The following is a 16,614-nucleotide window of genomic DNA, read 5'->3' on the forward strand; positions in this document are numbered from 1 at the left end:
AAATTGGATCTTGACTGTGTCAGATCAAGATATAGTTTCTGGTTCTTGTTTACTTACATTGAAAGTTCATCAGAATCACATGTGAGTTAACGGGTGCTATACTTTCTTAGCATGTCAGTTGATGTGAGCTTGAGGCAACTGCTAAGTTGTAAACTAAGGAGACACTCTAGAAGACGATTCATACATGTTTTTGACTTTCAGTTTAGCCCAATGGCCAAAGGACCTCAGCGGTACATGGTTTCTACTGGTGCTGATGGTACTGTTTGCTTTTGGCAATGGGATTTAGAGTCCTTGAAATTCAGGTGAGTGAATGTTTGCAGTGGTTTCTCCTCTGTAATGTGATGCTGGGACCAATTAAATAACTTGTTACTGCGTGTACTTTCATCACTTTCACAGTGACAAAGAAGCTTAAAGGACTCTAGCTCACCTTTGTGTAAGCAAATTCAAGTGATAGTTGTAGATTTAAAACCCAGAGAAATGGAGGATTAAGTGTGGAATCAGAAGTTCAGACCCTAGCATGGTATTTAAGAACCTTTGCTGCTGGAGAGTAGTGGCTACAAGCTACTTGTGAATACTCAGTATGCAATATAGTAATGAACTTGAGGAACTAAAATGCTTGTTTAAATTTAAGAGCTGATACTATATTCAGTTTGTATAAAACTTGTAAAATAATTCAGAAGATTTTTTGTTTGTTTTTCAAGACAGGGTTTCTCTGTATAGCCCTGGCTGTCCTGTAACTCACTCTGTAGACCAGGCTGGCCTCGAACTCAGAAATCTGCTTGCCTCTGCCTCTCAAGTGCTGGGATTACAGGCGTGTGCCATCACTGCCCAGCAGATTTTTTTTTTTTTTTTTTTTTTTTTTTTTTGGTTTTTTGGAGACAGGGTTTCTTTGTATAGCCCCGGCTGTCCTGGAGCTCACTCTGTAGACAAGGCTGGCCCCGAACTCAGAAATCCGCCTGCCTCTGCCTCCCAGAGTGCTGGGGTTACAGGGGTGCGCTATTGCTGCCCGGCTAAATTTTTTTTAAAGATTGTTTCACTACATAGCTCTGGCTGACCTGAAACTTGCCATGCAGATCAGGCTGGCCTCTTAACTCACAGGGATGCACTTGCCCTTCTGAGATTCAAAGTTTGTGACATTGGGACAGAAGTTAATAAGTATGTCTTGAACTAAATTGGGAAATTTTATATGTATTTGTTTTCGTTACCATGTTGGTGAACAAATCTTGAGATTATGCACACATAGCAAATGTTTTATCTGAATTTATAATGTACCCCAGCCTCCAACTTCAGTATTTTTTGATGAAAATGAATGATTTATATTGAGATGTATTTTGTCGTTTATGAGAAGGAGCTAGATTCTAAAATCCTTTCATTGACAAGGTGTTCCCGCAGAGGCATGTTGACATGGCCCACTTGGCTCTGTACCATTTATGTGGTGTTTGTGACTAAACTCAGGTTTGTTTAAGGCAAGCAAGCAGCCTACTAGTTGTTGAGTTAGATCTCTAGCACAAGGAACTGTTAATAATGCTGTGAACTGCCTGAAGCAGTAGTTTGGGGCCAGTGATAGGGCTTTTGGTAAAAGCTCCTGCTCTGGAAACCTGGTGACTACATAGCTCCATCCCACTGTGGTGGAGAAGACAACATTCCTGGAAATGGTCCTCACCTCCGTGAGTGCATCATGACATGTGTACACCCATATGGACACACATCATGCATACTCCATAGTTGTAGAAAAACCTCCAGTGCTCTAATTAAGTGTGTTATCATGTATTCTAAAGGCATATCATCTTCTTTTAAAGTCCACGCCCCCTGAAGTTCACGGAAAAGCCAAGGCCTGGTGTTCAGATGCTGTGTTCTTCGTTTAGTGTTGGTAAGATCATACTCAATGCTTGCTTTTCCTTAGTTTAATTTAGCATTTACTCATCGGAAAGGAGGCTGATGACTTCTTCAGCCATTTTAATTTTTTCTGTACTTTATGTAGATTTTCATGTAGATGTTTAAGTGCTGGGTTTAAGGGAACAAATACAAACTTGAGACCTTAAGAGGTAGGCTTGACAAAGGAGGTGATGTGGGGCCGTCCCACTCCCTCTTCCTCTTTCCTATCTATCAGTATTCAGAGTCATTGATATGCAAGGAGGATCAGGTGTCTGATAAGCCATTCTAATGTCTTGTGGCCACGTGTAGGATATTGTTTATATTCTGCCTAACTTCAAATTTGTTTATATTTAACACAGAATCTTGGCAAAAATTATAACCCTTATTCTTTTCTTGTCCAGTGGACTTGTTTGGTAAAAGCTCCTGCTCTGGAAACCTGGTAGACTAGCTCTGATGTGCTGTCCTCAGGAAGTGACACTGTCACAGTTGAGCTCTTCACTGAAGCATCTGCTCAGAAGACAGGGTCTACTTTGTCCCTGGTTTTTAGGGCACGGATGCTCAGTGTGGTGCTGAGAGAGATAGGGAGTATTCCTACTAGGGGAACTTTTTCACCAAAGCCAAGAAATCAGCTTTTTATGCTTATCTAATGAGCCGGAGGATGGATTTGTGGAGATAACCCTAATTTCCATTAAGTGAACTTTATTCTACTACATATATAGAAGTATGTTTTGTTGGTGTATTTGTTGCAAGCTACATATTTAAACTTTTAACATTTTTATTTCAGGTGGTATGTTTTTAGCTACAGGTAGTACTGATCATGTAATCAGGATGTATTTTTTGGGATTTGAAGCACCTGAAAAAATCGCTGAGCTTGAAAGCCACACTGTAAGCATTTATTTTTAAAATTCTATAAATGGTTAATAATTCTTTTACTTTCTTAGCTAAATGTTATTAATTTAACTGGGTGGTTGTTGCTGAACAGATTACTTTTATTTTGAATAACATTTTTCCCTTGGGTTCTCTGAAACAGGATCTGGTCTTCCTTTGTTAAATAGTTCCTGGAACTGTTAAATTCACTATTCGCCTGCTTCAGCCTATTGAGTGCTAAGATCATAGCTGTATGCTGCTCTGCCCTACTTACGTCCCTTCTCTTAAAAAATTGTGTGTGTGGGGTGGTGGGGTGAGTGTCATGTGTGGTGGTGTGGGTCTGTGTTGGGTGGTGCGTGCGCGCGCGCGCGAGTGTGTGTGTGTGTGTGTGTGTGTGGTGGGTAGAGTGGTCCACTGGAGTGCACATGTCAAAGGATGCCAGAGGGAGGAGGGTGTTCTATCCCCTGGAGTTGCAGTTGCAGGCATTTGTGAGCCTGCTCCTTGTTGGTTAGCTGTCTCAAAGAACAGTGTGTGTTCTTAACTGAGGAGCTGTTCTTCCAGCCTAGCTCTACCCTACTTACCTGTAGAGACAAATGATGACAGTTTGAATTCATCTCCGACTGTGTAATCTCTCATCTATCTATTCTGTCTGTCTCTCTTTCACTCTGTTTTTATCTTTTGTGAGAATTTTGTACGTTTAGATTATATTCATTATTACACCACACCCCCTGCAACTCTCTCTACTCACCCAGCTTTTTGGCATCATCTTTCATCCCCAGTCAAGGCCAGATTATGCTGCCCAGAGATTCTTACATATATGGCCTTCTTACTGGAGCATGGCCAACCTCCCAGGGTATGCCTTGTAGAGAAAATTGACCTTTTTTTCTGTCAGCTAATAGATCTTCTGCTAGGGGTGGGACTTTGTGGTGGACTCCCCCTCCATGCTGGGGTTTGGACTAGAACAGGTCTTCTGCATAGTATACCTGCTATGTGCTTGTGAGCAGCTGCCAGCTGAGTTTAGAAGACACTTCCCCTGCAGTTCTCTATGGAGTAGTTATATTCAAGTACAAAGTCACTTGCCTTTCTGAGATGTCATCATTTATATTTTTTTCTGCCCAGTGCTGGGGATTGAACCCGGGTTACACACATGCTGAATAATGCTTCACAACTTGCCCTCAACGCCCCACACCCCCATCCCAGTGGTAATCTCATCAGCTTTTACAGAATCATGTTGCACAGCTAAGACATTGAATAAAATGTGGAGAGTCTGTATCAGTTTGAAGCTGGGCATGGTGGCTTATAGCTGAGGACAAGGACGTAGGTCATACTCAACTACAGATGGAGCAGCTGGAGGTGCCCTGTGCTTCCTGTGCCTCAGCCTCAAAACAAGAAAGAATGAAAGTGTTAGGTACAAGATGATTTTTATTAATTCTGTACTCAGTTTATACCTAGCAATTACATTAAATGGAGGGAGATCACTGACAGCTCAGATGATATTGTTGTTGTTTCTTTAGCTTTTAAGTGCCTCTAGTCCCCAGGTTTCTCTGTGTAACCCTGACTGTCTTCACTTTGTAAAAGAGGTTGGCTTTGAAACCTGCCTCTGCCTCCCGAGTGCTGGGACTCAGAGGCATGTGCCACCACCACTGCCCCAGCTTAACCCCGTTCTTGAATAAGACAATCTCAGTGGTTTATAGTAAAACAAATCTATTATTCTAACCAAGTTGATGCAGTTAGAATACTGTTTTGTGAATGTCTAGTAAGCTAGCTGTCAATATTTTAAAACATTTATCAAGGACTATATGCTCTTTAATGGGAAGTTATCCTAGGGTATATGGGTAAAGTGCTTATTGTCCGAGCATGGTGATCTGAGTTTGGATCCCAGTGCAAACCCCTGCTGGGGGATGGAAACACACAGGCCATCCTGGGGTACCCTTGTGTAGTTAGCTTTAATACATTTAGAAAGACCTTGACTCAAAAATGTAAGGAAGAGATGGGTAGGGAAGACACCCAGTATCTCCTTGTGACCATCACATACATTTACACAGGAATGAATATGTACATATATACATGCTACACACAGTAAGAAAAATTTTTACCTTAAATTTAAAAATTAAATTTATACATGCAAGTATGTGTATTTATGAATTACTTGTGTGCCTAGTGCTATTTGAAGACTGAAGAGCGTTAGGTTCCCTGGAACTGCAATTAACCCACATGGTTGTGAGACACTGCATGCCTTAGGAATTCAATACCAGTCCTAAGGTTTTATGAAAAACAGCCCATATTAGAAAGTTTATTTAATAAATAGATAGGTTCAGGTCATGATAAAGTAGAAATGTTTTGTATATAACGTGCTGCATTCTTTTGCTTTATCAGAGTCTGTTTTGATCCCTTTGTACATGTTAACTTTGTTGGCCCTCTTAGTCATGGTGTAGTTTTAAACATAAGCTATATAACTTATATAAGTTTTGTATGTGAGTCTTTTTCTGTAAGTGTGGTTCTCTTGAAAGGTCTTCATGCTCTTAAAGACTTTCCATAGATGGTGATACACGTAGATAGAACGGTCAGCCAAGTCAGTTTCTTGCTGTTAAATTAATGCATTTAGAGACAGACTTGCCCAGGACTAGCTTTGGTTTGGAGAGGGGTTTTGGCAGTAGCGAGGTCCAAACTGGTGGCCCGTGTTTTGCTGGAGATAGCTTTCTATCTGTTTTCTTTCTGCTTCTTTCTAACTGCTTTCTTTCTGTTGTGTTTTCTCTGGGGAATCTCCAGACAGTACTCTTTTTATTCTGCTCGAGACAGTTCTCTAAGCAGTTCTCTCTTGATATTCTAAAAAATTTTCTGGAAATCTCATCTCCTGCAGATCATAGCCCAGTCTATTATTATTGTTGTTGTTGTTATTTTATTATTATTTTGGTTTTTTTTTTTTTTTCAAGACAGGGTTTCTCTGTATAGTCCTGGCTGTCCTGGAACTCAGTATGTAGACCAGACTGGTCTCAAACTCAGAAATCCGCCTGCCTCTGCCTCCCAGAGTGCTGGGATTACAGGCGTGCGACACCACTGCTAGGCTCAGTTTTTTATTTTACATATTAATCTAGTCTTTATTTTAGGTTTCCTTTTGATTATCCGAAGAATCAAGAATTAGCTTCCTGTGCTTCCAGCCTTTAATTCTTAAGAAACAGCAAGCACATTTTCTTTTAATATTGCAAAAGAATTCAGAGATTTGCCTGCCTCTCTTAAAAGCAGAAGCTAAAACTTAGCTGGGTGGGACTCTGTCTTAAAATTACCATTTCTACCACACCTGGGACTAACCTTACTGTGTCCCAGGCTGACTTGAGTATAGGACTATGCCTGCCTTTGCATCTTTCTGATAAGCTGGCCAGCTCATTAGTGCAGCTCCCTTTGTTCCTTTACAATCGTGAAGCCCCTTATAATTCATATTGCATCTTTTTTTTTTTTTTTTGCATAGTGAGAAGTTATATATTTTCAAACTAGTGTTTTTAGAGTTCTTTTCCATAGCCTTAAGGGCTGACTCAGTGTTTACCATTTTACGTCTTGGACTCATGCTGTCTCTGATTATTTTATCATGGAATCATTAACGTTAACCAGGAGGACCGTCCTTGGAAGAGCATGAAATATGTTGTTTGTATAACATTATACAAACAAGCCTCATGCTCCTGAAGGCCCACATCCCTGGCCCTGACCCCTGGGGCAGGAACCATGTCATTCTGTCTCCACCAAGATCATGCAGATACTATGTAGCCCTGTCTGTCTTGGATTTTACTCTGTAGACCAAGCTGCCCTTAAACTCATAGAGATCCACTTAACTCCGCTTCCCAAGTGCTGGGATTAAAGGCATGCTGCTACCATATTGGTCCCCAATGTGCTTCTTAGCACACAAACTTGTTCAGTGAATTAGCACATAGCATAGATAATAGTTTTCATATTTGCTTTTTCCCCTTTAGGACAAAGTTGATAGTATCCAGTTTTGTAACAATGGTGACCGGTAAGTGTTTGCTTGCATTTGTATATGTTTTCAGGGAAAAAAAAACCTCTATGTACTGCTACTATTAAGTAGTTTTCTATTTCATGTTGCTTTCTACAGTTGTATTTTTATTTGTATAATTATATAAATCTTGGCACTTGAAATGACTGGACCACCTTTCATGCTTAGTGGTGATTGGTCCTGGAGCTTGAACTTGTCTTGTGCATGGTAAGGGGGGTTCTGCCCTTGAGCCCTTATAGCCATCCCAGTGTTTTCTGACATTGAAATCTCAGCAATTTTGAAACGGTCATGCCTTACTGTGAACTACACTGCTTTGACCTTGTGCATTTCAGTGCTTATCAGCAAAAGTGATTGAGAATTGTGTTAGATGTCAGAGCTGTGTACCTCCTATTTCTGCAATCAGGACTACCTTTTAACCAGAGACTGAGATGTTAGAGCCATGTGCCTGCTGCTTCTGTAATCAGGACTACCTCTTGAGGCTGATTTCCTGAAAAAAGAAAGTTCAAGAAAACCATTTTTTTTCTGCTGAGTAGGTTAAGAAAAATCTTAAAGCCCACAGAAGCAAGCATTTGGTAATCTATGTTATAATTACCTTCTGGCCTGTAGGATATGGCTGGTTTCTTTCCCACAGTGCAGTTTTAAACCTTGATTTTCATAGTTTATATTTCAGCTTCTATTGAGTTAGAATTTAAAATGGACAAGCTTAAGATGGAGTTTGTGCTACTGCTAATCTTCCAACTTTAAATTTTCTCCCCTCTCTTCCTGCCCCCTAATTAGGTAAATTTTCTCCTCTTGTACTACATTGTTTTCCTAAGGTTCAGTGTGTTTATGAAACAACTTGAGTTTATAGTATGTTGTGCTTTGTAGGGCCAGGCAAACAATAAAAATCAGGGTTCTCCCCCATCTAGCCTTGTCAGCATCTGTGCTCATGCCCATCAGGATGCTCTAAAGTTTGTATTTCACTTGATGTTAATAATAGCCCTTGGTAGCTTGCATGTGAGTATATTTTTCTGAATGCTTCAAGGTTCTTAAGTGGTAGCCGAGATGGCACAGCACGGATCTGGAGGTTTGAGCAGTTGGAATGGAGAAGCATTTTACTGGACATGTCCGCCAGGATCTCGGGGTAAGTCATTGAACTTTTTGTTACACATCGGTGAGTTATTGGTGTGTTACTCACACATACATTGTTAATTTTGATGGAAGAGTTTAATATGCCTCCTATATATATTTGATGAGTAACTATTGTCTAAATGTATTGACTTGTGTTTTTAAATACTTCAGTATTATACCTGAATTAATGAAGGAAAGTGCACCTGTATATTTAATTACTTTGACCAAATTTGCCAGAAAATAAAGGAGAAAGGACTTATATTTGCTCATAGTTTGAGGGCCTCAGTCCATCATGGAAGGAGGATGTGGCAGAGCAGAGTAAGCAGAAAACAGAGGACCAGGAACTAGCCTAGGACAGGATGTCAGCCCAGTGACCTGCTGCCTCCCGCTAGGCCGCCTGCCACCCTTCCATGAACCCATCTGGTGACTGACCTGTTGTGATGAGACAGAGTCCTTATGGTCTCCTTGTTATAAGTATCTCAGGTAGATACAGAATTAACCATCACTTTGTACTTTTACTGTTACATTGTTTTCAGGATTGCATTTAAAATCTCCATGTAGAGGGAGAACAAAAAGCCCATCCAAATTAAGTATTTTCAGTGCTTCAAATTTCTGTTTCTAAAGATAGGATTTTTTTATTTTTTGTTTTATTTATTTATTTTTTTTTGAGACAGGGTTTCTCTGTGTAGCCTGGCTGTCCTGGAACTCACTCTGTAGATTAGGCTAGCCTCGAACTCAGAAATCGCCTGCCTTTACCTCCCAGAGTGCTGGGATTTCAGGCGTGCACCACCACCGCCTGGCTTAAAGATAGGATTTTAAAAAGAATTTATTTTTCATTTATGTGTGGGGTTGGAGGGAAGAGGGGAGAATGTGCTTCTGCATATGCATATCTGTGGAGGCCAGAGATCTCCTGAGCTGGAGTGGAGTGAACGGCCTACTGTGAGTGCTTGGAACAGACCTCAGGTAATAGACCTCTGTAATAGAAACCCATAGTGTCTGGCCCGAAGCTGCCGCTGAACTACTCAGCCTCTTGTCTCCACTTTCTGGGCACTGGGATAACAAGACCATTCTGGTGCTGGGTAGAGTGTATATTTCTGGGTAGCTTCCTTTCTATTGCTGGATAAAATACCTTGACACAAATAGAGGGAAAAGGGTTTATTTGGCTTATAATTTAACAGTTCACTGTGGGAAAATGCTGACAGGAACTCTATCCAGCTATTCACATCCAGTGTTTGAGTGTGAGAAGCACTTTGTCAGCTGAGCTTCATCTGGCCTCAGAGTCTCTCTGTTGTGTACATATTGATGAGGGAACTGTACTGTGTGATGTTTCCTCAGTGAGTTTACACAGTGTCTTTCCTTTGTTAGAGACACATCTTCAGAAGAAGAGAGGTTTATGAAACCCAAAGTTACAATGATTGCTTGGAATCAGGATGATAGCACTGTTGTCACAGCTGTGAACGATCATGTCCTCAAGGTGTGGAGTTCCTACACTGGACAGCTCCTTCATAACTTACTGGTAGGTACATGATAATTCAGGAATTTAAATTTATTTTACTAATTTTTTTAAAATTAGTGTTCTGTCTGCATGTATGTATGTATGTATGTATGTATGTGTGTGTGTGTGTGTGTGTGTGTGTGTGTGTGTCCTGTATGTGCCTGATGCCCACAAAGGTCAGAAGAGGGCTCCAGGTCACTCTGAAACTAGAGTTAGTTGTGAACTGCCGCGTGGGTTCTGGGAATCAAACCTGGGTTGAGAACAAGTGTCTTAACCCCAGAGCCATCTCTTTAGCCCTAGAATCTATTTTTATTTTTAAGGATTTATTTATCTACTTACTTAATATGTGTGAATACACTGTTGCTTTCTTCAGACACACCAGAAGAGGTCATCAGATTCCATTACAGATGGTTGTGAGCCACCCTGTGGTTGCTGGGAATTGAACTCCAGGGCCTCTGCAAGAGCAGCCAGTGCTAAGCCATCTTTCTAGCCCCTAGTCCTAGAAATTTATTTTAATTATTTAATTATTTCATTTTACTGGGGTCTGGGTCTATGTAGCCCTGGCTGTTCTAGAACTTGTAGACTAGACTGGCCTTGAACTCAAAAGATCCACTTGTCTCTGCCTGCTGTGTCCATGTGGTACCATTTCTGGCTCAGAATTTTAAAACATTTTTTTCAGTCCCTGGTTTGGCTTTCAATTTGGTGTGTATCTCAGGAGGACCTTAAACTTTTTGTTCTGGTTTTTGAGACAGGATCTCTCTGTAGCTTGGTTGTCTTGGAACTCTATATCAAATAACCTGCCTGTCCTCAAACTCACAGGGTTGGTTGGTGGCCCTGAACCTTTTTTTTTATAAAAAAAATTGTATTATTATTTTTATTTGTGTAAGTGTGCAGAGCTTCTGCCCTGAGCTAGAGTTATGGAGTTGGTAGTGGTCCTAGGACTTACACTCTAGAGGAGTAGCATATGCACCCAAGCACTGAGACAGTCCTCTCACTCCCCTTGAACTTCTGATATCAGAGCTCTTACTCTTTTCATTGAAACTATGTTATGAATATAATGAATAAACTGTTTTGAGTCAAATGGGAAATTTTATATACATGTTTAAATCATTGTTGTAGTGTTAAAACCCTATGACTTTAAAGAAATTTCTAATATATAACTTGCAGACTGTCCTTAATATTATGACTTTGTTGAATAAAGGGACATGCTGATGAAGTGTTTGTTTTGGAGACACATCCCTTTGATTCCAGAATTATGTTATCTGCAGGACACGATGGCAGCATATTTATTTGGGATATTACAAAGGGCATCAAGATGAAGCATTACTTTAATATGGTAAGTGAAGTGCTTTTATGGATTATATGAGTTATCAGAAGTTAGTTGATACGGCAACTTCTGTACAAATCAAGGGTAATTGAAGTTTACTGAGTGCCTGATAGCACATGTACGTGACATTCTTTAATTCAGTAGATGCTCAGAATGGTTGTTCACTGGGACTGGAGTTGGTTGTGTACCACCATGTGGGTGCTGCTGGGTAAACACTGGGCACCTAGAAGAGGAGCCTGTGCTCCTAACTGCCCAGCTATCTCCAGCCCTGTCAGTCCAGATCCCTGTATAAAATGGGTCAGTTGTGAGATTTTAATAACTCACATTAGGGTCCTATTGTAGGGTTTATGACACATCCCACATCCATGATATGAGTGAAAGGCAGGGTTGCAATCCAGGGCTGTTTTAGATTAGGTGCTCCAGTGCCTTCAGAGTGACAGCTAGTCACTATAACCCATGACCATACGTTATTCATTCCCTGACTAGCTTGTAACTTACTTAACCCATTAAGACGTCATGCTCCAAGTTGGGAACAAATCTCCTCTGTATTCTGTCCTGAGTTTAGCTACCTGTTCATTTATGCCCCTCTCCTCCATGCTCCTGAGCAAATCTTCCACGCCTCTCAGTATTTACCAGAATCCCCTCTCTTCTGACCATTGTCTACCTCCTGTTTTCTGCTCATTGGCCATCAGATTTTTTATTGACAAGTGGTGTTTAGAATCTCTACACAGATTTTTTTTAAATGCAAAAAAGCAAATGACAGTTTTCTCACACATTGTCTTAGGCACCTGAAATGTATTAGTGTTGCTTGGTGTAGATAAGATCATTTGAAATATCTTGTTCAAATGGCACTTATGGGTTTATCCAATATAAAATATTTTAATAATTGAGTTATTAAGCTAACGTATCTATTTTGTACCTATAAATACTCCTCATCTTCCTGCTTCTCCCCTGGTCTTACATAGGATTACAAACGTGTCATGTCTGGCTCATTCTTCATTTGTTGTCCATGTCCATAGAGTTTGGTGACTTTTTTAAAATTTTTCATTCTCTTGAGAGCTTTCTATACTTTTAAGTGTGAATTCAGACTATCAGGGTTGAAAATAACTTAATTTTCTCTTCTTGGAGTCTTAGGCTTTTAAACTGTGACTCACTATATTACTTCGAATTTCCTTGTACATCATTGATAATGAAGTAAGAGATTTTGTGTATAAGTGTGCACATGTGCATGCATGTATAGGCTAGAAGGCAATCTCAGGATTGTCCTCAGAGCACTGCTCATCTTCTCAGTATGAGACTCTGCAACTCTGCATTGTGCTGTCTAGAGCTCAGAAAGTAGGCTAGGCTGTCTATTGTATGTGTTGGGTATGTGGGTTGTTGTTTGATAACAGGGTCTTTTTTTTTTTTTTTCTTTTTTTGGTTTTGGTTTTTCAAGACAGGGTTTCTCTGTGTAGCCCTGACTGTTCTGGAACTCACTCTGTAGACCATGCTGGCTTTGAACTCAGAAATCCGCCTGCCTCTGCCTCCCAAGTGCTGGGATTAAAGGCAGGCGCTACCACTGCCCAGCTTTCCCTATGTAGTCTTGCCTGTCCAGGAAATAATAGACCAGGAAGGCCTTCAGCTCACCTGCCTCTGCCTTTGCCGCTTCATTGCTGGGATTAAAGCCCTGTACCATCATGCCTAGCACTCTGCATAGGTGGAATACTTTATTCATTAGCATTAAATGCAGTTAAAAATTTCAGATAGTTCAATTAAACCACAGTGTTTAGGTATCTCTGAAAACTGTCTCTGTATTCCTGTTATTAGGGAAAAACACCTAAACCATGGATAATTTCTGTGTGGTCTTAAGTCACAGGTATACCCATCTCTTCAATAATGTATAAAACTGGCCAGGTGTACCCTTTTTTTAATGCCAGCACTTGGGATGCAGAGGCAGGCAGATCTCTGTGAGTTCAAGGCCAGCCTGGTCCACACAGTAAGTTCCAGGATACCTAGAGACACCTAGTAAGTAAGGGTGGGTTGAGCTGGAGAGGTGGCTTAGTAGTTAGTTGATACTTTTCTTAAAGAGAATCTAAGTTGACTGCCCTCTACCTAGCTACCTCTGAGGTGTTGTACTCATGTGCACAACTACCCCCCTCCCATACACATATAAAAAGTAAGGACTTTAACATTTGAGCCAGGCATGGTATCTCACACTTGTAATAAGAATTACAATGGGAGAGCATTTGGGAGAGCTGAGACAGGATTGTGAGGTTAGCCTGACTTAATAGTGAGTTTAAAGTCACGCCTGGACTGGGTTGTGAGACCCTGTCTCAAAACACACACAGGGGTTTATATTTGAAGCTACCAAACAAGAAAACTAAAGTAATGCAGTGTTTATCTAAATTCATGTAGTTCACAGGTGAGACAGGAAAGTTTGAAAGAATTCCCATTCTTGACACACAATAGAACAGCTGTCATAAAAACGGAGTTTGTAGTGAGGTAAGCGCGTAGTTGTGAGTGAGTGCAGTCTTGAGGGTTGTCAGTGTCAGTTTTGATCATTAGAACTCAGTTTAATTTCCATTTTTAAATACTCAACTTTGCTTTTCTAATTATTTACCTAATTCTCTAGTTATTTGCCAAGATATAAGAGGATATTGGCCTCTTACCTATTAAGAGTAAATACCATTTACCTGTGAAATAAAGGAAGTCTTAATTTTTTTTAATGTGTTCATTTGATCATTTTGAGAGTTAGTGATTAGATCTTTGAGGATTTTTCTAGTTTAATTGGTTTAATTTTTTTTTTTTAATTTAGAGGCCTGTGAGTAAATTTGACAAAATGTTTTCATAGCATGTGTAGAGCCCTGGATGCAAACCCTAACTCTGAGTAAAAAGTTTAAAAAGAATAATTGTAGACAGTTACTTAGCCCATTTTAAAGAAGTCTCTGTAGTATGATTTACTTGCTCAGTAAGCGATGGCTCAGTGGTTTAAGAACTGACACTTTAGCCAAGGACTTAGGCGTGGGTCCCAGCACCTGCATGGAGGTTCACAATCATCGGTTAATTCTTAGTGGTTTGGTGTCTTCTTCTAACCTCTGACAATAACACATGATCATGGAACACATATACACATGTAAATCAAGTGAATCTAAAACCATTGATAATGTTTGCATAGTGACTGGAGAACTGGAGAGACTTGCACAAGAACTGGATTTGCTGGGTTTGCTGTTTACTAGTATTGAGGCTGTGCTGCCAGCCGCCTACCCCTCTAGCTTAGCTCTAGGTTGTTTCATGCTCTTTGGCCTGTGTTGGCCCCTGTGAACATGTGGTATGCACTTAGGCAGACAGTCAAACATGTAGAGCTGAAACGAGCAACTATTAATTCGCCTAATTCTTTCCCCCTGGCTTTCCTAGATCGAAGGACAAGGACATGGAGCTGTGTTTGACTGTAAGTTTTCACAGGACGGACAACATTTTGCCTGTACAGATTCTCATGGGCATCTTCTGATATTTGGTTTTGGATGCAGCAAGCCATATGAAAAGGTCATTTTTAATGCTTTCTTATAGCATATAAAATAAGTAGTTGAGAGATGAAGCTTTGAAATAGTTAATTTCTTGGTGTTTCTAATTTTAAGTACCTTTAATATTATTGTCTTTAACAAATACAGATCTCAACCTGTCATTCTATGATCTATACTTTTATAGATTCCTGATCAGATGTTTTTCCATACTGACTACCGACCACTGATAAGAGATTCCAACAACTATGTCTTGGACGAGCAGACACAACAGGCCCCTCATCTTATGCCTCCACCATTCTTGGTAGATGTGGATGGAAACCCTCATCCAACCAAGTTCCAGAGATTAGTGCCAGGCCGAGAAAACTCAGCAGATGAGCATTTGGTCCCACAGCTAGGCTATGTGGCTACTAGTAAGTGCAAATTCCCTTTTCTGTGTGTGTCTGTCTATTGTTTGGATTCTGCTATGTATTTCTGGGTTTTCTGTAACTCCCTGTATAGAAGAGGCTGGCTTTGAAATCTGAGCTCTGTGGCAGTGTGCGCAGTGAAGGGCCACACTGCACAGCCGAGTTAGAGGACTCTGTTTGCTGAGTCACTCACCTGTTGTGTAAGGTTCTTCCTAGGTTAGTTCTTGAAAATTACTTTACCATAGTGATTTGTTTCTGTTGTCCTTTGCTCAGTGTACCTGGAGCCCAGGCCTTGTTCATGCTGGGCAGGCACTCCCCCGCTTGTGGTCTAGTGTCTCTGCTTCTTTCTGTGTGTCCTGATGACAGATGAGTGTGACTTTGTAGGTGATGGCGAGGTGATTGAGCAGATTATCAGCCTGCACACCAATGAGAGTGGAGATGCAAGCCCAGAGCCCAGCGTCCTGGATGGCATGATTCGGCAGCTGCAGCAGCAACAAGACCAGAGACTGGGAGTGGATCAGGATGTGACTGCAAATGGACTTCCCAATGAGGAAGGGACACCCCGAAGAGGGAGTGAGTACAAATAAAGTCCTGTACTTTAATGTGAGAGTAATAAAATAAAGAGGTGGCTTCATTGCTAGGTACATGCATCTCACAACCTCACAACCCAAGAACAGCTAAATAGGGTTCTGAAGATTGCTTTGTTACTCAGCAAATGGAGTGATAAGTGGGTCTGAGGTTTGTTAAGCACTCTGAAAGGCTGTCAACTGTCTTAGCTGTGGGGGAGGTTTTCAGAGTGTATAAAATGAGAGCAGACAGACAGCATTATTTCTAAAGGAAAACTACTTTAGCTTTCTCTTGCTTTGGCATTCATGTCTTTTGTGCAGCTTAGTTGAGTGGAGACTTTTCCTTTCTTACTAGGTCAGTGTTTGAGGGTGATCTAGGACATGCCCCTTTATCTTGTGTGCTCACAGACCCAGAAGCACTCAGTTACTGCTACACAGTAATACCCTGATGGGGGTGGCTTATCATTTCTGTAAGGAGACACCATGACCACTGCAACTTTTGGTAAGCTAGTCTCAATTAAAAAAACATGTAATTGAGCCTTGCTTACAGTTTTGGGACTTTAGTCCATTATCAACATGGCAGGAAACAGCAGCATGCAGGCAGACATAGTTCTGGAGGAACCTATGTGCACATGTATGTAGGCACATATATGTGAGTACCAATTTAGGCTAAGTGAGGGCTAGAGTCACAGATAGTTGTGAGCTAGGATCTGAGCTGGGGCCTTTACGAGAGCAGCCAGTACTCTTAACTAACTACTGCTGAGCCATCTCTCCAGCTCAGGTTGTTCTAGTGTGTGTGTGCTTGCCTGTTTGAGTGTCTGCCATTTATCTTCAAGTACTTGAGGGACCAGAAGAAGGTACCTAGAGCTAGGTAGCCTTAATGGAGTTTGAACCACTTGATAGAGGTGCTGGGAACTAAACTCAGGTCCTTTGTACGAACAGGAAATGCTCTTAACTTCTGAGCCATCTCCGGCCCTTTGTGGTAATTAAAAAAAAATTTAATGTTAGAATTATACTAATTTTTGTGTCTGTGTGAGTGTGTGTGCATATTTGTGCTGTGTTTGTGTAGCATGTGCGTGTGCAAGGCGCACAGAGACTAGGATCCCATGAAGCCAGAGTTCAGATGGTTTGCTAGTTGCCTGTTCAGTAGTGTAGACCGCAACATTGCTCTTGTTTTATAGCTGTCCCATTTTGGGTGGGGATGTGACTTTGTTAATAAAGGTTTTCCTGAAAACCAACTGTTTTGAATAAATCCAGTGGAAAATACATTTCTATATTTTATAATTTCAGAATGTCTAGAAAAAGTTCAAGTGACAGTTTATCAATTAATGATAAGTATTCTATATTGTGGTTTTAGTTGTGTTAAAATTTTCTTCTTACAAGCTATTTTTAGTATGTCCTCTTTGGTTTGGTGTGTGTGTGCCCTTGTAGGAGGAATGCACTTTTACTGTATATTAAATGAGCATA

The 16,614-nt window shown here is 40.7% G+C and overlaps 1 protein-coding gene across 5 annotated transcripts in view; it reads left to right on the plus strand.

The window, feature by feature from the left end:
- Brwd1 (bromodomain and WD repeat domain containing 1) overlaps positions 1-16,614 on the plus strand; it is an 88,216-nt gene that overhangs the window by 21,347 nt on the left and 50,255 nt on the right. For 4 of the 5 annotated variants that reach the window (XM_052158897.1, XM_052158892.1, XM_052158894.1 and 1 more), the window contains exons 9-18: positions 202-302; positions 1,800-1,870; positions 2,660-2,760; positions 6,705-6,745; positions 7,770-7,868; positions 9,221-9,371; positions 10,552-10,686; positions 14,071-14,199; positions 14,362-14,587; positions 14,966-15,154. In XM_052158897.1, coding sequence (XP_052014857.1) covers positions 202-302; positions 1,800-1,870; positions 2,660-2,760; positions 6,705-6,745; positions 7,770-7,868; positions 9,221-9,371; positions 10,552-10,686; positions 14,071-14,199; positions 14,362-14,587; positions 14,966-15,154 — 1,243 coding nt within the window. Of the gene's footprint in view, positions 1-201; positions 303-1,778; positions 1,871-2,659; positions 2,761-6,704; positions 6,746-7,769; positions 7,869-9,220; positions 9,372-10,551; positions 10,687-14,070; positions 14,200-14,361; positions 14,588-14,965; positions 15,155-16,614 lie in introns of those variants that run through there. The other variant, XM_052158896.1, reaches the window with a different exon arrangement.

This window comes from Apodemus sylvaticus, chromosome 15, assembly GCF_947179515.1.
Source record: "Apodemus sylvaticus chromosome 15, mApoSyl1.1, whole genome shotgun sequence".
Classification (NCBI taxonomy): Eukaryota; Metazoa; Chordata; class Mammalia; order Rodentia; family Muridae; genus Apodemus; species Apodemus sylvaticus.